Source organism: Dermacentor variabilis, chromosome 4, assembly GCF_050947875.1.
Source record: "Dermacentor variabilis isolate Ectoservices chromosome 4, ASM5094787v1, whole genome shotgun sequence".
Taxonomy (NCBI): domain Eukaryota; kingdom Metazoa; phylum Arthropoda; class Arachnida; order Ixodida; family Ixodidae; genus Dermacentor; species Dermacentor variabilis.
In genome coordinates this window covers 80,414,276-80,438,971 of record NC_134571.1, presented here as the reverse complement: position 1 = coordinate 80,438,971, position 24,696 = coordinate 80,414,276, and the positions used below count along the sequence as shown (strand labels likewise).

Genomic DNA, 24,696 nt, shown 5'->3' with positions numbered 1-24,696 from the left:
GTTAAACCCATCAGGAATATGACTGTCACCCGTTAGCTCGTCTGGCTTTTCCCTAATGTACAGCACTTTTCGTTCAAAATGTGAAGCTGGAAATAAGAGTCGCAAGGAGTTGAGAAATTAAGCGATCTACTAAGAGAGAGAGCCAAGTCAACAGCCAAACAGGAAACCAAAGCGAAAATTAACAAATTTAGCCGTTGTTTGTGAAGATATTTATGGATCAACATCTCTTTCTTTAAAAAGGAAGTAGAGAAAACGCGGCCGGAAATGGAGAATGATGCCGTGTGTTTTGAACCACGCTTCTACATTAATCAGTCGGGCCGCCTGACGTAGCGACTTCTCTGCTGTGCTAATGCGGGCGTTTTTCTAACCTTGCGGTTCTTGAAGATCCGGCATTATTGTAGACTATTTTCCCCCTTACCTGCAGTTACTCAACAACAACGAAAAATGCGGCGTGCGACTTTGCACAGAATGGGTGTTCATGTCTGATCCAATTTTAGTTAGAGTGTCATATAATAAGAGAGGGAGCAAATGATAAATGAAGGGTAGGGAGGTTAACCAGGACTAAGGCCGGTTGACTACCCTACACTGGAGAAAGGGAAAAGGGGACGGAAAGATTAAAAGAAGCATTACACTACTGACTTAGGGCGTCATTAACTAGCGCGAAAAAGACATCGGGCGACAGCGAGAAGCTCACAGGACAAAACGCTAGACTTCCACTGAATGTTTTACTACGAAGGAGCCTGGGATTCATGGGATGCGCAGGACCGATGTCTTTTCCTGGCTAGCTAATGACATCCCGAGCCTGTAATAAGCACAGACTAGCCCAACTGTCTCCTCTAATTACAGTACTCATGTTTTGCTAATGTGGTACCTGCATAAGAACTGCTGCTCCACTTTTAAAGAAAGCGATAATTTATTCCACTTACCATTTTCGCTCCGAAGCACAAAGGTTGCGGCGAAAGAACTATTACCCGAGTGTTTCCTTTCGTATATGCGCAGAGGGCAGGCTCTTCAAGAAGCACGAGTGCCCCGTTAGAGTGGCTGCACGCCTCGGCTGTCCCTGCCATTCTGGCTCTTCGCTTCTTCTGAATTATGCCGTTTTATTACATAGTTATTATTATGTAATATATTATGTATTATCTTAAGGATTTTATTACATATTACTTGCACACTGTCCTGTTGCGGCCCGAGAAGGCAAAAAATCCTGAAGACGCAAAGTCTACATTATATTGTGGGTAAAGAAAAGCTGTCAAATGAAATTTTTTTTCTTCCCTCCTGGTTTAGACTTCCGTTAAGGCAAACACATTGTCGTGCCGTATCGAAATTCCCAGTGCCTTACGATTTATATTTATTTTGTCAGAAACAATGGTGAACCAACCAACATCGTTACATGTGCAGCGCAATTTAGTGCCTGGTGCCACACGTTTCCGCCCGTTCAGTGCAGTTTTCTTCTCATCCGCTACAAATTCGGCGGCCGTGCGTCGGTTGTTACGAATGTTAAGTAGGAAACCACATTTCAGTGGCAATCGGTTGTTACGAATGTTAAGTAGAAAACCACATTTCAGTGGCAATCGGAGTAGTATCATGAGTTCAATGACGATGAAGAAATATACACGCTCAGGTTGGCGGCGTTGCGCGCCGGGAATTACAGTATTCATTTTAACGCCATAGCGTTAAAGATCCCGTGTCACAGAAAACCTGGCGTCAGCGGCCGCGCCCGCAAAAAGAATTGAAACCGCGCAAACCTAACCACGCAGGCGCTCCATGTGGCGCAAGGAAATTACTGAACTTAATTTCTCAAGCCAAAATACATAGAAAAATTGTAAAGTACGCCTTACACACAACCTACTGGCTTGATTTATAGCGTCGAATTGTAATTTGAATATAGGAGAAAACATAATTCTGTTACGCGAAAAGTCAAAGGCCATAAAGCGTCGCTCCCGGTTCCTTGCAACATCTCCAGATGGCGCCGGCCTCCGCCGCATCACCGCCCATGCAAGAGACCGTGTCTCTAGAAAGCTCGCCTTCGTGCATAGCGTACACCGCCAGCGTTTCGCTGTAGACATTACGGTTACATAAGCCGCAGTTACCGGGAAGCGTGAGAAGCACTCAAGGATGTTTGAATGATATCGCGTTCCACACTTAAAAGCGAAACTTACCCCCCGTGGTTGCTCAGTGGCTATGGTGTTGGGCTGCTGAGCACAAGGTCGCGGGATCGAATCCCGGCCATGGCGGCCGCATTTCGATGGGGGCGAAATGCGAAAACACCCGTGTATTTAGATTTAGGTGCACGTTAAAGATCCCCAGGTGGTCGAAATTTCCGGAGTCCTCCACTACGGCGTCCCTCATAATCAGATAGTGGTATTGGCACGTTAAACCCCATAATTTTAAAAAGGGAAGCTTAAGCGTCCTCAAAGTTTTTTTTGTTTCAAAATGAGAAATAAAGGAAAGTTGTCACTCGAATGAATCCTTGGGGGCAACTCATAATAGTGTTAGCTGCTTGACCATCGCAACTGCGACAAGCAGGCACTTGCTGTAGTTGTTACGGCATCGTTGTCATAACTACATGGTGACACATTTTTCACATGGTATATCTTGAAGAAGCATTGACAACGGAAACATGTCTTTATCGACACCAGTACAGAAATGTAGGGCGTTACTTTTAGGGTAAAGCTCGTAAAACATCCACCAGGCTGCTGAAAAGTCGTCAGTGAGGCTCCCTGCTTCAGCGTCCCTTCCGTGTAGTGCTCCAGTTAGGTGGATAGGTCAGTTCCGGACGATTTGTAGAGTCATTTATTAGTAAAAAGCTTTGAGTGGTCCTTGTCATTGGGGAGAGGCACAACACGAGCTGGCACTTCACCGCTAAAGCGGATCCTGTATCGACAAGCCGACCGCTACACTCGCAGACAGGGTGAAGCGCTGTAGCATTCCCCGGTCCACCGCATTGTCGCCATGAAATATTGGGCCAGCATCTGTGGAGCAAAGCAAGAAGCGTCAGTTCTTAAGATTCAGCTAACTCTTGTAGCTCTAACAAGAAATGGAGTGAATATCATCAATGTTCTCTCATTGTTTGCGCGACTGAATATATCACGTATATCCTCATGGCATGTATATTAAATGATAAAGTGAGTTGTTAATCTGCGTGTGCCCAGAATTACATTAACATCGTGACTGAGGTTAATATCTTGGTGCAGTAAATCTAATAATACAAATTTAGTGGCGCGCAGCTTATTGCACATCACTGCACAGAGTCAGAGTTTAGCGGTCTCTCTCTTTAGCGGTTTAGCAGAAAATCAATTGCGCTATATTTCTATGGCTTTAGACCACATAACGCTTCTGACTTGAAACGATTAATGAAACCACACCTTAGTAAAAGTCATCCAAAAGACACTTGGAGGAAACTAACCGTGAGTATTAAAGAAAATATAACGCACACCGTAGGACGTTATCGGACTCCTGTAAATGTGCAGCAGGTTTCTCGGGGTATTTCTTTTTTTCTTTGAAGGAGATGCCGTTGTAATACACGCTTGTGAACAAATACAAAAATAGCGCGCGGCTCAGGAAAAATAACTCTGTCGAACGTCTGTTCTTCCTCTCTGGGCAACTATCTACACGTTTACCTTCTTGTTTGCCTAGCGCACGTTCTTTCCCATTTCATCCCTTCTGTAAGCCCCTTTTGTCAGCCTTACGAATAGTTAGCTAAGGGAGGAAATTAAAAAATAATGCTTGACGCTTGAGGTCGCACAGAAATTGCACCAAAATATGAAAAAAAATCATAACCCGGAATCATTTTCGTTGTTATACTAGTGGATGAACTATCACCTGCGTGTGGTTGACGGATGCGTCCAGCGCTTCCACTGCGAGTTTTCGCTGCCCGTGGCTGCCGGCAAGGGAAAAGCAGCGAGCCCTTCTCGAAGCACCTGGTCACTGAACACCGGCACCATAGAGTGAATGTCATCAAGGCGTTTGAGATGGGGAGAACACAGGAGGTACAGGTGGTCGCTGCTCCGCTGGACATGTTGCGCACGCGTACGGGAAACGGTTCTGCAACGCCTACACAGTTCCGGCCTCGCAGCTCTTTTCTTATCCGGGGGAAGACGAAGAACACTACGCGGTGATGATCGGCTATTGGCCTCAGGAAGGAAAGATTACCCGCGACCAGAACTTCTCTTTCCTACGGACGTCGGTTTCTCGGTGTGAGGTGGAAGGGCTGTTGGGTGTCCTATCTAGCTGCCCACCGCTGACCCTTCCTTCCGTACCGGCGGTCGGCTCCACCTCGGCCCCAGCCGTCTGAGAACACCTGCCACTGTCTGCCAGTTCCTCCTGACGTCCGACACCCTTTGAGCGGAATCGGAAAAAGGGACAGTGCTGCCGCCCGGCGTCGGCGCCGACGCTTTCTGTGGCGTGAGCTTTGCCGGCACAATCGCCGCGGTCCTCTCGGATGGCCTGCGGCGACGCCGACCGAGAGGAGTGGATGTCGACTTTCTTCTGCTTGTTGCCTTGCGGCAGGCTCCACGAGAACCCGAAAAACGAGGATTTGCTGCCGGCTTCCGGCTTACTCGCGTCCCTTTCGATTCCGAGTGTGTAGGAGCCCCTGCGCTCCGTGCTGCTAACCGCGCTGTGACGAGCCGTGGCATCTTCAGTGAGCCCCGTTGTCGAAGAAGCCGATGGCATCGGTGGAGTTTGGAGGTTTTCTGCAATCGTGACGTTACCGCTGTCAGCGGTGTCTGGATTAGCTTGACTGTAGGTGGCTTCGTGAAGTGCCGCTAGCAAAGATTCGTCGTCATTCTTTTTCAGCTGCTGAGTGCCTGTCGCGTCGACATCGGAGTCGGTGCAGTTTAACCGGCTCTTGATGAAAAGGCCAATCTGCAATGAAATGAAGTAAAGGAACAGTGAGGTTTTTAGCAATGCCTAAAGGACAGTAAATGACATGTATATTTATTCCGCCTCGGAAGCCACATATTTATTTATTTGCTTTTTATTTATTTCGACTAATTTGGAACATCACCCAAAATTCTGGGAGACGCTTAAATGAAAAAAATGTGCAGCAACAACGGTGTGATTCGGTGCCATTTGCACTCGCTTTGTTCTTTCCTGCTGTCTCCTACGAGGAGGAGGAGGAAGTAAACTTTATTACTCTAGAAAGAGCAATTCAGCGGTCGGGCCGGATGTCTTAATCTTCTATTGGTTAATGAAGATCTCCGGCCTGCATGGTTTGCGCCCCTATTCCAGGGCACCACTGAGCATGGCTGCTCGTCGGGCATGATCCACCAGCTTCGGTTGGAGGCTAGGGTCGCCGCTTGAGAGCACGCTCTCCCACTGCTCCGCACTCGGATTTTCTATTTTGTGGAATTCCTCATTCGTATTGCACTCCCATGTGATGTGATAAAGTGTGGGTATTGCACCACACCATGGGCATGTGTCCCTGTATTGACTTGGGAACATTTTGCATAGTATATGTAAATTTGGGAAAGTTCCTGTCTGCAGCTTTCGCCAGTAAACTGCCTGTTGTTGAGTGAGTGTATCGTGGGGCGGGGGATATCTGATCCTCGTCCCTCTATGGTAATTTAGTATGTCAGAGTACGTTGGGATCACTGTCATGAAATCCTCAGGATCTCTGTTTAGGTGCGCTCGGTTTAGGTCCGCTCCTATCAACCCTTTGGTTGCCCTCAATCTCAGTGTGCCTAGGTACCCAAAAGATGGTGTGTCTAATGCGTTTATTCTGTTGGCCAGCGCGGAGGAAGATTTGGAGCGCTTTTTGACCGATTCTGCCGTTAATGTAGTTTCGGCATGCTTCCTTGGAGTCTGTTAGAAATATAAGGGATCTATTTGTGCGGTAGCCCTCTATGCTGCTAGAGCAACAGCTATTTCCTCTCCCTCGGTTACCATACAATCCCGTGCCGACGCGCAAGCGATTTCCCTATAGTCCGAGTCTATTACTGCCGCGACAACTCTTTGTTCTATTTCCATTCGTTCTCCAGGATATATCGCGGCGTCCGTGTATACCGTGTTCGCTTTTGTTGCTAGGTATTTTTCTACATATTTTGCCCTAGCGTTCCGCCTGGCTGTGTGTAAATTCAGGTCCATGTTTCTTGGTAGGGACCCTACCTTGATGGTGCTGCGATACTCATCGGGTAGGTGCACGTTAAAGAACCCCAGGTGGTCCAAATTTCCGGAGTCCTCCACTACGACGTGCCTCATAATCAGAAAGTGGTTTTGTCACGTAAGACCCCATACTCTCTAAGTCTGTGTTTCGATGTCGCGCTAATATGTAGCCCCTAGACATCAAAAGCAAACCGGAGACTAATATCTGGTTAATCTCCCTGCCATTCCTCTTCATCTCTCTCTTGAGTCTTTCCCTCCTATTCCCAAAAGTTATGGAATTCTTCAGTTACCCAACAGGTAACGAGAAAGTTACCCAACGAGAACCACAGCTTCTTGCCATGCGGTAACTGTTTCACACTTACCGATATCTTTATATTGAGTCAATTTTTTTATACGTTTACAGTGGACGACATTTGTAACGGATCATAATATGATACTGCAAGCAGTGATACTCACTTACAAGGCCTGCGATGTGGGCTTATTGGTACATTAGGTGATTGAATGCAAGGAAACACGAGGTCGAAAGAAGGCACATAGGCAAAAAAGAAAGCAAACCGCCTGTGGATCCAATGTGCTTTCTTTCGTTGTCGTGTTTCTGTGCTCTCAACCACCTTTTATCAGTTACAGCTAAGGGAATATGGACTGGAGAAAAGTGAAGCAGAGACTGTTTGCCGCTTCATAGTACATTACTTCGTGCGTGTCGTTCCCCTACCTCGTCGACGTCGAAAGATGGCGACGTGACGGCTGAGGAGCGGCGGATGGGCGACGAGGATGGAGACAGCAGCATGCTGTCATCAGCCGGCTGTTCTCCCGCTGCAGTCGGCTGGGCTTCTGCGTTCGGCCGGGACGCCATGACGACCAGGTAGCAGCGAAGAGGAAAGTCGCCCACGTCGAGGTTGTCCTCAAAAACGTAATCTTTCTTCGTTAGGTGGCTGCGGGCAAAGGGAACGACCAAATTTCAGCGACGAAACAGTGTGGCAGTGCGCAATTAATGAAGTAACTTTGCGTGTTTCCTGTGTAATCCATGCGTATAGCATAGTTATTATCTAGCACATGGAGCGACGCGCCAGGCGATTAGCGAGGCTTCCATCTCCGGCTTCTCGATGAATGCTGTATTTATCTTCATTTTACAAATCGTACGAACCATTTACGCACGCTGATGGGATATTTTTTTCTCACGATGAAAACAAGGTACCGATCTTAATCGTTCAACATTAAAGCATATTCTAGCACAACAATACTGCATGCGCGCAAAATTACAGCTTTCTTTTCTGATAGACTTGGCTGAGGATCGCGCAACAGATTCAAATTAGATTTAAATCAGATTCAATAAAAGAATCTTGTCGCGAGTTTTAATGCCGGAACACACGCCTAATTGTTGCATAAAATCAAAATGAAGACGAATGTACGCAATACATTTATTTGTATGCTGTTTATTTCACCGCTTCACGATTGTCTCGCTTCGGTTACGTTCCATCATACGAGTTAGATCTGCACAACTTGTGTTTTTGGGGTGTGCCATCGGGTTAGATATATGATTGGTTCAAAGTGAGTAGGGATGTCCCGGTAGAAACGTCATGCCCGTCGCCATCACTGCAAGCCGCTACTTTCTTTTTGATGTCTTATAACACAATTCTTGTATATCCTAGAGAGTATTATTCGCATTTGTTACAGTGCAAAAGGCTATAATTACACACAGAAAATGAAGAATAACTGCTCCGCAGATATAAGAGTAAAAATTCGCTGGATGTATTCCATGTCCTTGTATATGCATCACATATCCAAGAGCCAAGCTGTAGCCGGCACTGTATTAGCGCCCCAATATATCCTTACATCAGGTCAATAAGAAACATTAACTTTGCTTCGTCGTCCCGCTGCCTCGTCTCAGAAGAAAGAGGCGCACAGTAAATCCTCTATGCAAAAGTACCAAAACGGGCAAAGACCATTCAATATGCAATGGATAGCCGGATCTTTAAGCCGCCTGAAGCAAGCTAAATGTGCAATTCGATTTAATATGTAGCCCGACTAATTCTTGAATAAAGAAAGAAAAAAAAAGAGAGAAAGAGAGCCGAAAGACCCAATAAGTTGAGCATGGCAGCTAGACTGCTTCCTTTGCTGCAAATAGGTTTCCACGTAAGGCTCAGAAAGGAATAGCAATGTACAAGAACGCAAATTTTGAGCTGTGGCACACACACTCAAGGAAATGATTGTTTTGAGTTGCCCTTGCACATCACCTTTCTAGTTGTCTCACTGTTCCATACAGACGCCTGCGAGGGTGTTATTGAGGAGCATGGATGGCTTCAGTCCGCTGCCTTTTCGGCAAACAAGCTAAGGACGCAGTTTCCTGCCATCTCAGTATTAGTTTCAATGGAAGGCTCAGGTATCTGAATGCACACAATCAGAAAAAGAGAAGCGTAAAGCACCCACCTTATCTAAGCAAACGAAGAAGTTTCAGGAGCACTGAATGAAAGTATTGTAACAAGTCGATCTCCAAGATGAGCGGTATAGTTCCCTGCAGTTGTCGTCTGCTTTCTGCTTCATGCGTTTCGTGCTCTGAGCGGCACGCAAACGTTCTATCAACATTAAGCACTTAAGTGAAGTTAGAAGCAAAGAAACATGCGTCGTGTTTGGGCGCCCTTGCACACGGAGCTTGAAAAAATAAAGGCTGTAATGCCTCGCGAGTAAGACCGCATCGATAGGGAGAGCTTGTCACGCGCTTTCCGAGAGCAAAGCAGCGCCTTTTAGAGCTGTCCGTACAGATGCCAAGCTGTCCGCCAGATTCCAAACAAGCCAAGCCTTCTTTTCCTACAGCTGGAAGTTGCCCCGTCAGCTTAACGCAATAAAAATCGCTTCTTCTGCTCTGCACTTAAGGCAGGCAAGTCGGGAGCCACTCTTTCGCGAAGGCAGCTTTACATGTATCTTCCCCTTATCAAGTCACCCGTCGCCAACTTGATTTACTCTTCCAGCCCGATGGCGACATTGACCGAACTGGAGCGGTCGCATCACCCCTTAGAACTTTCAACGCACTCGGCATAAAGGCCAGTCGGAGATTACTTCATTCATACATTTATTTAATTACATTTTCCTTCGTCAAAAAGGTGTGGGCTGGACTTAAAGTGGAAACAGCGACTTCACACAGGTCCCGACCCCCCATTACATGGCAGTAGAGCTACCGCGCAGAATGAACACCGTTCACTAATACTTAGAACACTTATCGCAGTCAACATGCTTACAAGAACGTGGCTTTACATTGCATAGACAAATGGAAAACAAGAAAGGAAATTTTCACGCGAATAATACAGTATGAGAGCACTTCTATTCTAGGACAGTTTGTCCCGACAAAAAATTCTTAATGGCTTCAGTAGCATCGCGCAGCAGATCAAAATCCTCCTTGAATTATTTAGTCATCAGTAAAAGCATTGTTTAACGTTATTATTGTGTATAACCGAATACTCTGGGGGGTCGTCAGCAAGCTCTTACTTTAACCCACCAGACACCGTAAAGAAAGAGAGAAGTGTGTTTGTTTAGAGTTGGTTATCTCGGGCTCAGGGTTGATTCTCTGTTCACCCGCTGATGTGGCTCCGTGGATACGCAACTTCGCCGCTTAGCATCAGGTCGCGGGTTCGATGCCCAGTTGCAGCGGCCGCATTCCCATGCGGGCGGAACGCAATAATGCATGTCTACCGCACTCTCAGTGCACAGTAAAGAACCGAAGATCGTCAAAATTATTCCGGAGCATTCCAATATATGCATCCCCCATAAACCGCTGCATCAGCTTCTGAACGCTGAACCCCACTATTTTGTTACGGCTTGTCTTTTTATTTCCACGCCGTACTTTGCTTTCACGTTGTACTGGAATTGGAATAACCGGATCCCCTCGTAAGCACTTTATTGCGATAGCAATTGTATGGACACTGCAGACGCATGGTTGCCGTCGGCGTCGCCGTTGCCGTGATGTTCGGCATAAAGTCCAAGTGCGATGACACCGTCGCCACGCGTCGCGTGCTCTATGTGCGAGTGAAATCACGCGAGGGAAGCCTATGATCGCCGCTCAATGTGGCGCGCGCGAAGAAAGCAGAGAGCAAACGCGCAGCTTTCCGTCGCGCGAAAGGCTGTGGGGGGTTGGGAGGGAGGGGAGGGGAGATCGGCGCTGTGTTTCGGCAACAACTGCGCATTTCGCCACCGGGCGCAAGAGGAACTGATGATCGCGGCTCAATCTCGCGCAAGCGGAGAGGCAGCGCGGGAGAGAGTGGGGCGGCTTCGACTCCGCCAACAAGTGAGTACCTTGCACGGCCGCGCGTGGTTGCGCACGCCGTATCTTGAGAGTCATCTGCAGACGGCGCATGCCTTTGTGCGGGCTGTCTTTTCGCTGCTCTTGCGCTGAAGCGATAGACTGCACGGTCACTTCGCTCGCTGCTGCTGCGGCGCGTTTGCTAACACCAGCGTTTTGACAGCGAGCATCGGCGCTCATCGAGTGTGATGTGTTCTTGTTTGCTCATGCGCGCTGACACCATGCTTGTTAACTCTAATCAGTAAGCGAATGTTTCTAAGTTTATACGGCCGATAAAACTTCTCTCCCTACTTCGTATAGCTGTGCAATAATTTGCTACAACAATCGATGCTTCGCCTTGCGGGCGAAAATATCGTTTTCTTTAGTGCATAATATTTAGGAGATGTTCGCTTCTTTCAGCGGCAACAGCTACGCCTTTCGGCATAAAACAACTATATACTCGATCTTCGACTCCGTTAAGAAATAGTCCCTCATGATCTCGCCCCCAAGACAATAAAACAAAAGCTGAATCTGGGGCACCAATCATTAGAACGCTCGCAAATTCTGTGAGTAGCCATAAAGTGTGAGAGAGGAAGACAACGGCAGAGAATCAATGACGACGACAACTGCTTGCTTTGTTGATGAATTTAATTTAGCAAGCTAGTACTACTGCTACCATTTCTACCGAAAGGACTGGTACAAATTTTGGAAGGTGAAGAGCAAACCACCAGTAGAGAAGAGGAAAGAATACTCCAACTTGTCTTAACGAGGTGCACATTGCATTAACAAAATTGAGCAGCATGTTCATAAAGTAATAAAGTCTGGATAAATAATAATATTAATGAATAATAATAAATAATAATAGATAATGTTCATAAAGTCTGGAAAGACAATAAATAACATATTGTAGAATATGAACTTTTCATTACTTTGTTCTATTCTTTTTAATAATCTTGAATTACTAGAATTATTATTGCATTAAACAGAAGGCACGGACATCTTGCCATAACATAGCCTTTACGTTTTTCTTCTTCCTAAATAAAAAAAATTTGTTGCCTGGAGTGTATTTCTTGCACAATAAGCTGCATTCGTTTCATTTTACTACAAAAGGAAATGATCCTGCATCCGGTTGAATGCACAAACTTGCATACTGCATCAGTGGTTACATCTCTGGCAGTGTTTAATTTTTTTTAAATTTAAGTAAACCGTTTTACCACACCAGAATTTGCCATCCGCTGCTGTGGCACGCATGCACCAGGGGTGACTTGTATTTGCCTTAAGGCAACTGCCCATCCGCAGATGCTACTTCGCCGACACGAGTCATGGCCTTCTAAAACATTCTCTTTTTTTTTTTTGTACCTGAGGGGCTCAATACAATCGGACGGCTTGCAAATCTCCTAAAAGTATAAAACCACGCGAAACAAGACTCAGTACGTCTTCTCAAGCATGAATTCAGGTCTGTTCTCGTCTCAATGACTTTTCTTTTTAGCTTAGCGTCTGTAAGGACATTTTCAATACCGTCTCTGAACCCGGCGAGCTACCTTTGCAGCTTTCCAGGCTTAAAGACACCAATACACGCGATTTTATAGAAGGCAACCTAAAAACAAAAATTTAAATAAATAATGTAGATGCGCGAGGTAATTTCACGCGGCGCTGCAGACGATTCGTGCTTCTGCTGTATATGGTAATTCTCAACCTGAACTGAATGTCGAGAGCTGTAGTAGTCGGCTATTTCGTTACTCTGTTCCTGTGTTATTGCTTCCATGTGGTCTGTTCTTACATGGTCAGCCCTTACGTGTTCCCACGTACGTTCTTTTGTTCTCCTTTTCTTACTGTCTGTCGTTCTTTCTGACATAGAAATTTTATTGTATTAGCCAGACTTTCAACAATTTAGCACAAAGCTTTGCATGCAAGCCAATGAATATAAATGCAGGCCATACGAATGGAACTTCCACAGTAATATACCTCCAGGTAATGTCTTCCTTTTTAAGAAAAATGATCTAATGGTTGATAAAGTATATACCCCGAAGCAAATTTTTCAAGAACTGCATATGTCCCCAGTAAACAAAAACCACGCACTAGAAATAGAGCGCTGAAAAACCAGTTGGCTCAAACTACGCTTATCTTCAGCAATAATTAGTAGCTACCAGCACGTGTAACAATGCCTTTTTCTCGGCAGCTCAATTGCTTGATTATAAGTAGTTATTGCTATTCACATTCTTTTGTAAAATCCGCTGGCCGTCCCTGCGTCAGTATGGAAGTCTGAGCGTCCAGGTTATTTCAAGGGTGTGTCGTAGACTCGACAATGTTAAGAAAGGTTTCCTCGCCGAGCAAATGCAATTACCTTCTTGTAAGCCACACAAAGTCAGAGTTTAATCGACTCAAAGAAGAAAAGTTATTGTGGCGAGGCCTCTTTAATTGCACGGCTTCGTTCCTGTGGCACCGCAAGATCGCGCTGAGGGTCATCAGTACTAAGAACTCGCATGTCCCATAAACCGATATGACGTATTATAGGGGCTTCCATCATTCAGATCACAGATGTAACTTCATTCAAAACAGCAGTCTACCACGCTATCGCTTAACGTTGCCTGCATACCATTGTCTGCATATTACATTGCTTTGTATGTACCACTCCTTTCTGTAGTGCCTTAGGGCCTTGAAAGTATGTATAATAAATAAATAAATAAATAAATTATAACGCCAAACAAAATGTCAGGTTTAAGTTAATCAGACAACTTATTTGAAAGACCCCCGTAATGATTTGATTGTATATCAACGCAAGCTCGCACGGATTGACAAAGACAAGCCACTTTTACTGTTTGATCCCCTATAACATACGTCTAAAATTTAGCGCCCACTTCACCTAAATCGCCATCTTGTTGAACTTCTGTCTCTTACCAGTTCTGTAGCTACAGTCTGCGAGACAAGCCAGCGGTCGGACAACACGGATGTATAAGCGTCCTTATCAAGGCGTCATGTGCACTTCCTCAACTAACTTTATATATATCTACAAAATATATACCTATCGAAATCGCTGCCCATCGGCCTTTAAGAATCCTAATTCTTCCAACTGCTCCATATTTCTGTTATAGATCCATCGTGCCGGCTGAGGTGATTTTTCTTGCCTAGTGGAGCATATGTTTTGTCTCCCTCTTTTCATCATAAAGGGAAGGGGATGGGGGCGGGCAGTACCATTATCTCTATGCTAAAACAATTACACGCGCTATCCAAACGAGGAAATAAGCGTTGGAAGTACTAGTGTAAAGGCGATGCCATCGCTGAAGCTGGGTGACACCGCACTGTGACGCTTGCAAGTCGGTGAACGCCGGATACATTCGCAAGGTAGATGACCATTTCTCTCGTGAACTGGCAGAGTTGAATCACTGCTCATCGCCGCTCGCCTGCGTCATCGCTTTTTCCAAATATTTCACGATAAAATGAAGATGCGGGGTTGACAGGCCACATGGCACTACCGGACTCTATCTAATCACGGTCCCGGACATCGGTCATCATATTTTTCCCACTACAACAACAAACTAGGTCAAATGGCGATACTACTCAGTTAAGCGTTAGAATGCTTTGATGCGAGCGTCGGTCAGCTTCGAAGTATCCGAGGACTCAAACGCGAGCATGAAAGGGGCAATCGTGCATGCTCGTACCTTCTGGCCACCTCAGTGACGTTGACCCTTGACGGCTTCGACAAGCTTTCAGTCTTGTTCGCCAGAGTGACAGTGTTGCCGAAAAGGCAGTACCGTGGCATCGTCTTGCCGACCACTCCGGCCGTGGCGTAGCCCGTGTGCACACCAATGCGCATCTAAAAAAGAAAGAAACAAATAAAGGTGTACCGCAGGGTACCTTATTAAATAAGTTCGTTACCAGCCTGCGATAAGTGCGTAGTTCTCTCAATTATTTCACAGTAGAATTCAACTTGTTGCAGTTGATTGCCCTCTCATTTGTGTTCGTTCAATGTTTTCTGGTCGCTCTCCCGACTCATTTAGTTTACTTTTTGGTTATGAATATTGTCTTTCCACGAAGAAAACGTCTGTCAGGTAGCACATGGCGATTCAGAATTAGGTCGCGCTACTCACGTGATTATCATGTTTAAGGAGAGTGGTGGAAAATTCTTTATGCACTTTTCTTATGTTGCGTTGCACAAACTTGTGTAACCATAGCACTTAATGCATGGAATGAAGGCGATAGCTATCATAGCATCATTTAGCTATACGGACGATTTTCACCGTAGAGCTCATTTGTTAAGGGTGTCGAATAAAAATTCACCTTCTCCTGTTTTGTAATGGCTAGCACTTTCTTTAGAGTACGAAATTTGAAACCCAGAGCGGTTATACGAGGACGAATCAGAAAGTTTTTGCCCCTATTTTTTATTAGCCAAAATAAGGTACATACAACTAGTTACAAATACACGCACTATTCTATAGCTTACACTATTTTTTCACATAGTCCCCACACCAGTTAAGACATTTGACCCACCGCAGCACTAAATTTGAGATGCCGCTGGGGTAGAACAACCCCCTGGCGTAGAACCACTGTCGGAGTGCTGTCTTGGCTTCATTGCTGCCCGTGAATCGCTGTACCGCTATGAACTTCAGCGGGCCGAAAATGTGGAAAAATCCCTAAGGTCGAGGTCCGGACTGTATGATGCTCCAGACTCTCCCAATCAAATGACCGTAGCTTGTCGGTAGTTCTGAATGCTACATGTGGCCTCGCATTCTCGTAGAAGATAACCGCGTTGTCCACATCAAGAATCCCTAGGCGTTTTCCCCTGATGGCAGCCAGCAGACCTGACAGTGTGGAACAATAACTGTCGGCATTGATGGTTGCACTTTGTGGCATGAAATCCAGCAGTAGTGATCCTTGGCGATCCCAGAAGACCAGTCACATCACTTTCCCAACAGATAGCACTCAACGGAATTATTTTTTTTTCAAAGGCGAAGCTACATGTTACCACACCATCATGCTCTGCTGCTCCGATTACGGCGTGAAATGCACTATCGACGTTTCATCGCGAGTAACAATGCAGTCCAGGAAACTTTCCCCCTTCTCTGCATACCGTTGCAGATGATTCAGTGAAGCAAGCATTTGCTTGCCTTTCTTCCTGTCATGCAACTGCTTAGGCACCCACCGACACGAAACGTTGCGGTACCCTAAGGACCCGTGAACGATGTCGTAAACACTCCCGTACGAAATGCCAAGCTCCCGGGAAATATCCTTGAGGTGCACACGCCTGTCCCCTTTCACCGTTGCATCCACGCGGGAAATGTCAGTCAGCGACGCACTCGGCCTCCTCGACCGCTCATTGTCATGCGAGTCTTCACGGCATTTTGCGAACTCACAACACCACACCTTTCCCTTTACGTGGGCTGCATCTGGCGGTGGATTTCGATGGGCATTCGTCCCTTGCTCCATAGAAAACGAATCACACTTCGTTGCTTGTACGCTCTGCACGTGTGAAGCACAACCGCCATCATCAACAACTGACAGCAGTGCCGTGTCGGGAAGCTACCGGCAGATAAGGCCAGGCCGCTCCAAGAAAAGTCCACCGCTGGGAATTTATACGTTGAATTCGTATTTACAGCCGTAAGTTGGCTAACGAAAATGGGGGCAATTACTTTCTGATTGGTCCCCGTATACACTTGCACGACAAAAAAATTGGAGAGAGAAATTGTAGAAATCTTGGAGAGAGGAGGCAATGAAAGATGCTACAAGGTTAACAATTATTCAAAATTTATTGACCCGATTTTGAACCTGCTTCCATAACTTGCCCGCGCCTTAGCTGATCTTTGGTTATCTTGGTGTTCCTACGCACGCATGTTAGCCATGTGAAACGCTTTTGCGTTGAAATATATTGGCACTAGCACACGCCCCTTGTAGTATTTACCCAGCCCTGGACATGGTCGTCAATCTAGCATTCTCAACAAACTTAAAGGACAAGATCAGCTCGGTTATGGATTTGCTAGCTAGAGAGAGAAAAGAACGTCTACTATGGAGTTGAACATAATGCTTCTTCTCTGCGTAAAATCAAAATAATACTCCTTTTAAGACGCGTCAAGAGAAGCATTCAATCAAGCTGCGTTACCTGAATTGGCTCTCCGCTGACGGGGTTGAGCACACTCTTCGTGGCAGTGATCATGTCGATTCCCATCGCGACCAGCCGATCTGCGTGGTCCTCCACGAAGTCTGGCACACCGGCCACAACCACGTACGCGTCCCCGATGGTCTCCACCTAAATTAACGGAAAGAACATTTGAATACAAAGCTACCACTTACAAGGCGTGATGACTCATTGTGGGACAGAATACTCTTTTGCTGCATCCACATTCATAAAACCACATTCAAAATGCCTTCAAACTATCAATAAATTTGAGAAGTTTCGAAATATATGAGGTACAAGTAACAGCGAACCAGTGAGACCATCTTTTTTTCGGCGACTCCAGTAATCTTCAGACCCAACGAAAGACTTCAACTGTTACAAGCATCAGCCCTACTCATGAAAAAAGATATAAAGGATGCATAGAAAGGCAAAGAGATTAACCAGAGGTAGTTCCGGTTGGCTATCTTGCACGGGGGGGAAGGAGTAGTGGGACAAAAAAAAGAAAGAGAGCGGCAGGGAAAGAGACAGAAATAGAGACGAGCACAAACAAACCGCGTATACTATAGAACGGAAGGGGGTGGCGTTCCTAAAGTCTCTCAGGAAGGTCCGTAGACCACAGGAATCTCAGAAACGCGAATAAGGCCTCCTGCGCGTATGTTCTTTGAAAGCACTGGCCTAGAGCTTTTAGTTCTGATAGTGGATGATTGTCCGATTGGTCCACCACTCTGCACATCACTTGCCTATCAGCACCATAGCGCGCGCAGACAAATATAACGTGAAATGTAAGTGCTATAGGGTAGGCTGGCCACTAAAAGAATATTTCCTTTAATGACAGTCTGGCACCCAGTAGTTTTGATGTTCAAACAGAACATCGAGTTTGGCTTTTAATGAAGAAATGTTGTGATGAGAAATGAATAAGGAATTATGTGGTTGCAACTTCACAAGGCGTCCTTCACGTCCTTCAGTGGAAGCGAATGCCTGGCGACCTGTGAGGTCGGCAACCATTCACTAGGCGGCGTGCTTTTTTCATTCCGGCCTTGCTGCCATGTAAGTGACGCTGTGACAAGCCAACCTCCTCGTGATCCGGAAGTCAGCTACTGTGCGCACTATAAAACTATGCGGAGAAAAGTAGAAGTAGAAGGTAACCAAAACGAGCTTAGCGATGTCGAACAATGCCCTAATGAAAGGTGTAATGGACATGGGCTTGAAGCTGGAAGACCGTTTGCAATTTGGTGATGGGAACTGCTTGCACGCTTTGAGTGACGGGCATATTCACCTTATAGACTCCATGCACATTGGAGAGGTTGTCGAACTGCAGGTACAGCTTGTTGAGCAGACGCACGATGTCCATGGGCGCGCAGCTTCCGCACATGTTGGTGAAGCCCACGATGTCAGAGAACAAGCACGAGACAGTCTCGAACTTCTCCGCTTCTACGGGAAGGTTCTGGCAGAGACGCATGGCAACCTGAAGAATGGCAAAATAGGCGGCGTCTGGCGGGAGGAACTTACAATAAGCAGCGCTGCGCATCAGGCCGGACATTCCAAAGTCAGGATGTATACTCAGAGTAGAAAGCGACCAGCGTCCAAGTTAGCGGAACAGAAAACCGAGCATGCAAGCTTGTAGTACATCAATCGAGGTCCACAGCAGCAAAGCGTCAAATGCGCAAAGTTAGCCGTTTGTTTCACACTCCGTCAAAGGAAGACGCGTTTCCAAAAGTGCAGCTTATTAACATTAAATCGCAAATTACTTGGCGTCCAGAGGCGTGCCCGCACCATGTGCAGCAAATACTAAGAAAATATTTATAAATTGCAGATATTAGTGCACAATACGCGCTTTAAACGAAGCAAGTACACCGAAACAGGTAATTACACGTCAAGTTAACTAAGGCGACACTTTCTTCATACCCGACTCTTCCGACCAACTCCTTTATGTATTTGAAATACTGATATTCGTTCTGAGTGTGTTGAGCTTCTTCTAAATATTGGTTAGTCATTCTTGTCTACTTTATCGAAATCAGTATTTACGTTCAATACTGTGCAATCACCACAGTACTTTGTAAAGTGTGCCGCTCTTTGATATCCTTTATACTATGCCTTTGCTCTACAGTCCTTTGTATTTCTATGCTAATGACGATATGTTTTCGCTATACTGCCTCGTCACAGTTGTTATCCCTGGTATCCAGCACCACTCTCTGCTTCGGAATAACTATAACTGATTGATTGATTGATTGATTGATTGATTGATTGATTGATTGATTGATTGATTGATTGATTGATTGATTGATTGATTGATTGATTGATTGATTGATTGATTGATTGATTGATTGATTGACTTTCTATGGAGCGAGGCTAACTTAAAGATTAGATCCCCGTATAACGCACGAGTAGATGTAGCAACTGTGAAAGCACACTGAAACCGTTTTTGTATGCTTAAGATGACGTTTGCACAAAGGCGCGCGCTTAATATCCGAGCGCAATATACGACCATTTTTGTCACCGTCGGAGCAATTCTCATCACAGCAGGAAGCTGCCAACATTAGTAAATAAATTCACCAAACGAAATTTCTTTCCACGATGCAACCATCCCAACAGCCATGTGGTTAGAGTGCTTGTTCATGCATTATAAGCGCAGAAAAATTACCTTGCGAAAAGCACTTTAATCAGCATAAAACATGTCAGATTCCGGGAAACATGCTACCGGAAATATTCTAATTTAAACAAAGACACCGTAAGGCAACAGTTGCGGAAGTGCATTAGCTGAGAGAACAACTAATAAGTCTTAACCGCGCGCTCGGTGCTAATTATCAACGAAGAATGCGTTGTCACGGACATTCGAAAGTAAGCTGAGTACTGGAAAGCGCTTTTTGTTTTTGGCTTCTTTTTTTATTTCATTTTTCTTCGGCTATCACACTGCTTTGGATTAGGCTGCATAAGGAAATTCCATTCAGCAGCACGGACCCAGACGCAAAATAATATTACACAGGTGCAGTGATGGGATTCTGCCAACTCTTCTTTGTTGTCTGCTGCCTCATCGGCGCAAACGACGCTCTAGCATACGCATATCACAGGCGTATTACGGTGCTTCGGAAACTCTGTCATCAAGAACATAAATGCAAACCACCGTGGTTGCTTAGTGGCTATGGTGTTGGGCTGCTAAGCACGAGGTCGCGGGATCGAATCGCGGGCACGGCGGCCGCACTTCAATGGGGGTTAAATGCGAAAACACCCGTGCACTTAGATTTAGGTGCACGTTAAAGAACCCCAGATGGTCGAAATTTCCGGAGTCCCGCACTACGGCGTGCCTCATAATCAGAAAGTGGTTTTGGCATGTAAAACCCCATAATTAATTAAATTAAGAGCATAAATGCTAAGCGGTAAGGTCTGAAGTATGTTCTACGAATTTCCGACTCAAAAATACTGTGGTGTGGGCCACATCTGTCACTTGCGCGAAAGGACTACGCGCACTGGTGCAGTACTTGAACCGCGCCGGCTAGTAATGACTTTTGTAAAGTCGTCCTGTGCATCCTCTCACGTGACCACATTGCTCACTCGATCCCTATATTTATCTTTCTATTGCCTCTTTTCCTCACTCCCAGTGAAGGGTAGCAAACCGGACGCTCGTCTGGTTGGCATCCTTGCCTTGACTCTCCTTGCTTTCACTCTCTATCTCTCGAGTCCAACAAATATGGTGGCTACATACGGTGATTTTAACAAAGGATGTGATATCTCGGAGCTACTTCTTGTCATAGTGATGTAGCACTAAAGAAATGCTTTACAGCAAAGCGTTGCGTAAGTAAATTTGCGGATTCTAAGCAGGTGTAAGTGTTTAAATTGGCTCCAACTAGATAGGTTGAAAACAGCAAGCGTTCAGGTACACTATATTATGTGGAAAATATGAATTTAGTCTCTTTTCTTATTCTTTCTCATTGTTTGCTGTTCTTGTTGCTCTTGCAACTACAGAGGCAGTTACCAAGCGCAGTAAGGAGCTTCAATCCATCACATCTCTTTAACAGAGCTAGTGCTTAAGAGAAGCGGAAATGGCAGTGGCTTAAACGCAACAGGAAAGTAAATCTGTTCCAATGCCTCTACCTCTACAGCCATCCCCCGATAAAGATGACGACAATCATTACGTTCATAATAATAAACGACAGGTACAGTCTTCGTTAGGAGTTGCAAAGTTCATTTCTGTGCGAGCATCGTCGACACCCGAGTGTATGTTAGGTGTGCATGAGGATAATGAAATTTTATAAACAAAGATATGGTGCATCACGCGGTTTTAACGAAGCGCCAGCTATTCCTCACCCATAAGTGTATTTCAGCAACTCGCATGAAGTTGTACACGAACAAAGTTAACAAAGTGCGTTAACTCCACATTACGTATAGTCCCCGTATTGATGTTGCCCTCGCAAGCAAAGGAAGTCTGCTTCTATGCCGTCGAAAATTCAGCGTGTTTAATCCATCAGGCATAAGTTTCCGCGTCGCTGTAATATTTAGTCGGCTGTCGCTCCGAGATAACACACTTGAGTCCAAGCATCAAAGTTTGGCGTCCTTCCCACCGAAGCCACGAGTACTTTCTGCAGGTGTTCTTCAGTTACATTTCCCGCATTTCGTATTAACGCTGGTTCTCGGTGCTTCCTTAATAATGCGTTCAAACTCGTTTTCATAGGCTCGTCCTTATCTATCCACAGAAATCGGTGAGTGTAACAGGTTTGCTTCGGCTAGCTTCGATGTGCTTGAGTATAGTCTATTCAAAAACCGTGAAGATATAGAGCGAAGTATAGTGGAGATTTGTCAACGCATACGTACACTCGGGGTGTGCTGTTCGTTATGAACGGCTGAAAAAGTTGCGCTTAGTAGAAGTCGCGCGTTGGTCATTAACGAAAGCGGCGACTACATTTTTATAATCTGTGCTAGACGTTCGCCAAGGGAACAATGCCAACAATGCCTCAGAAGGCTCTTTTCACGGCGATTCAAGACTAATGAATTGAAAAGCGTTTTTCAGCTTTCAGAAACTGAAGTGTTGCCCGGCGGACTACGTCTGTGTTGTGCACGCGAAAATGGCGTGACTGGAAGGACTGCTTATATAGCTGAACGCAAAGAGAAAATGTGTGTAGACGCGTGCAGAAAACACTACAAGCACCACAAACCAGCATATTTCGGTTTAGCTCGTACGCATAGACTTGGTAGCATACAATTTGCATGCAGTGTTTCCTATCACAAATGATAAGCAGCACTGCAAGTTTTTGCAGAATAGTGACTGAGGACTGCAAAACGGAACACGCATTGCTGCTCCTAGCGCCATACCTTTTCTTTTCAGCTTGGAAAAGAAAGCCGACTCCAGCGATTAATTTGGCTCATGAACTCATTTACTCTCCGACAGGTACTCGTTGTTGCATAGCGAGCCCCTGTCGATGAGTAAATGAGTTCATGAACCAAATTAATCGCTGGAGTCGGTTTTCTTTTCCAAGTTGAAAAGTGAAGGAAAAGGGACAGACTCGCCAGGCTCATACATCGGGCGGTCTCAGTACACGGTGCCAACGAAGTCACCAGGCGCATTAACGACAAATACCTGCCGACTACACCCACCGAACAAGACGCGCCGTACAGCGGCCTACCTAACGCGAAGCTCGATCGTAACATCGACGTCGAGGAGGTACGCGCGGCCCTGCACGACCTCAGCAGCCGGTCGGCAGCCGGCGCGGACCTCGTCACGAACAAGGCGCTCAAGAACGTCGACGACGGCTCGATTGAAAACCTCGCCAAATACTTCAACAAGTGCTGGAGAGCAGGCGCGCTGCCAAAGCTGTGGAATACAGCCAAGACCATCCTGATCCCCAAGCCGGGGATCAGGATGGTCAGGACACGAATAACCTCCAGCCCATTTCGCTCACGTCCTACGTGGGCAAGGTGCTGGAGCACGACCTGCTCAACTGGTGGCAAGACTACCTGGAACGAGAAGGGCTGTACCCGGCCACTTTGATAGGCTTCAGACAGCACCTCAGCACGCAGGACGCGATGCTGCAGCTCAAATACCAAATCATCGACGATGGCGGCAGCGCCCGCGACAACAAAGCTATCCTAGGGCTCGACCCGCAGAGCGCCTTCGATAAGGTGAAACACTCGGCGATTCTGTCCCAAGTATCCACGCTCAATATGGGCGAAAGATCCTACAACTACATCAACGACTTCCTCACGGACAGGACCGCCGAGCTACGAGCATGCGACCTACACACGCAAGAAAAAATGCTCGGGAGGACCGGCACACCGCAGGGATCGGTCATTTCGCCGATGCTGTTCAACCTGGTAATGATCGGAGTGGCCGAAAAGCTCGCGGACATTGAAGACGTCAGGCACACCATCTACGAGGACGGTATCACGCTGTGGGTGACCGGGGGCAGTGACGCCCACATTGAGGGCGCGCTGCAAGCCGCCGTCGACGCAATAGAAGATCAGCTGGAAGGCACCGGACTGAGATGTTCGCCGAGCAAATCGGAGCTTCTCATACTCCCACCTACCAAAAACAGCAGAGGCAAGACCAGACAACGCGAAAACGAAAAAAAAATCAGAATCGTGACCAAATCCGGCAACTTGATCGCCGAGGTCGGCAAAATTAGGATCCTAGGCATGGTCATGGAAAAGCACGGAAGAAACGGCGAAACCATCGCCTGTCTCACGGCAAAAGTAGCCAACGCGATTCGACTCCTTAAACGAGTTACTTCCCTGAAGACTGGAATGAGAGAAGAGAGCCTTATTAGGCTCGTCCAATACTTCGTCATCAGCCACGTCGCGTACGTTGCAGCCTACCACAGATGGCTGCAACACGAACGTAACAAAATGAACGTGCTCATCAGAAGAGCGTACAAGACGGCGCTGGGCCTGTTCGAGTCCACGAGCACGACCCGCTTGTTACAACTCGGGATACACAATACGCTTGAAGAAATAGCCGAAGCGCAACGCACCTCTCAACTGGAGCGGCTGTCCTCGATCAAAGCCGGGAGGACGATAGTGGACGATCTGGAAATAGGATGCTCGAACGAGGTGGAAATGAAGCTCCCCGTCCCGGAAGAGGTCCGACGCCAGACCAGAATCGACCCCATACCGAAGAACGTGAATCCCCAGTTCAACAAGGGAAGAAGAGCGGCGAGGGCCAAGGCTGTCATCGACCAGCATGCCAACGACGAACACGCACGGTACGTGGACGCAGCCGAATACCAACGGAACGCCTTCGCAGCGGTTGTCATAGAGGCCTCAACCGGCGCCACGAGGACGGCAGCGAGCGTGAGAAGCGCCGGAGCGGAACAAGCGGAGGAGGTAGCCATCGCCCTGGCCATCGCCGACGCAGACTGCCACACGGTGCTGAGTGACTCGAGACAGGCGGTGCGAAACTTCGCCAAAGGCCAAATCTGCAGGGAGGCTGAGCGCGTACGGCGAGCGGTCAAACTACAAGACAGAAAAGTAAGACTCAAGTGGTTCCCGGCGCACGCGAGCGACACGTCGTAACGCAGTGAGAACCACATTGAGACGGTACACGCAGCGGCGCGAGAGCTAACCGACCGCGCCCCGGCTACAGACCGTCCGACGTGGTTCGGAACCAAGGGCCGCATGACGGATTACAGTGAAATCACGAAGGCCTACCGCCTGGCTCGCAGGACTCTCCCACCCCTGCACCTGAGGCTGAGTCAAGCGGAGGCGGTACTACTGAGACAGCTCCAGACCGGATCACTACCGAGCCCGAGACTGATTCATCTCATGTACCCCGAGACATATCCGACTGATAAGTGCAGAGTCTGCCGCAGGGAGACGCCAAATTACAAACACATCTTTTGGGATTGCGTTAAAAATCCTGATGAGGCAAAATCAAGAACGTTCCCATCGCGGCTCGAGGCAGCCGCGAAGAGCTACGACCGAGACGAACAGCTCTGGGCCGTCCAGCAGGTTCTCGGGGCGCTCGAAAAGCAGGGACCCAGCGAGCCGGCAACGGCGAGCGGAGACCCGCGCCGAGTAACGGCGACCTAGTAGATAACGTAGACCCTCGTATATATATATATATATATATATATATATATATATATATATATATATCGTGTGTGTAAGCTACGCACTGCGCATTCATAGCAAGTCCCAGGCACATCCGAGTAATTGGCGCCCCTGGTCATATATGTCCCCTTCCCGCCAGTGCAGCCTACATAATTTGACAATTGTTCTGGTCTTC

The 24,696-nt window shown here is 46.8% G+C and overlaps 1 protein-coding gene and 1 pseudogene across 1 annotated transcript in view; one reads left to right on the top strand and one right to left on the bottom strand.

Annotated features, from left to right (window-relative positions):
* Positions 1-2,619: 2,619 nt before the first annotated feature.
* The window catches only part of LOC142577840 (guanylate cyclase soluble subunit beta-1-like), a 59,275-nt gene continuing 37,198 nt past the window's right edge, over positions 2,620-24,696 (bottom strand). The window contains exons 7-12 of the mRNA XM_075687282.1: positions 17,761-17,949; positions 16,470-16,616; positions 14,035-14,189; positions 6,818-7,037; positions 3,823-4,866; positions 2,620-2,972 (exon numbers count right to left, since the gene is read on the bottom strand). Coding sequence (XP_075543397.1) covers positions 4,135-4,866; positions 6,818-7,037; positions 14,035-14,189; positions 16,470-16,616; positions 17,761-17,949 — 1,443 coding nt within the window. The 3' untranslated portion in view covers positions 2,620-2,972; positions 3,823-4,134. The remainder of the gene's footprint in view (positions 2,973-3,822; positions 4,867-6,817; positions 7,038-14,034; positions 14,190-16,469; positions 16,617-17,760; positions 17,950-24,696) is intronic.
* On the top strand, positions 22,500-24,500 carry LOC142577839 (uncharacterized; annotated as a pseudogene).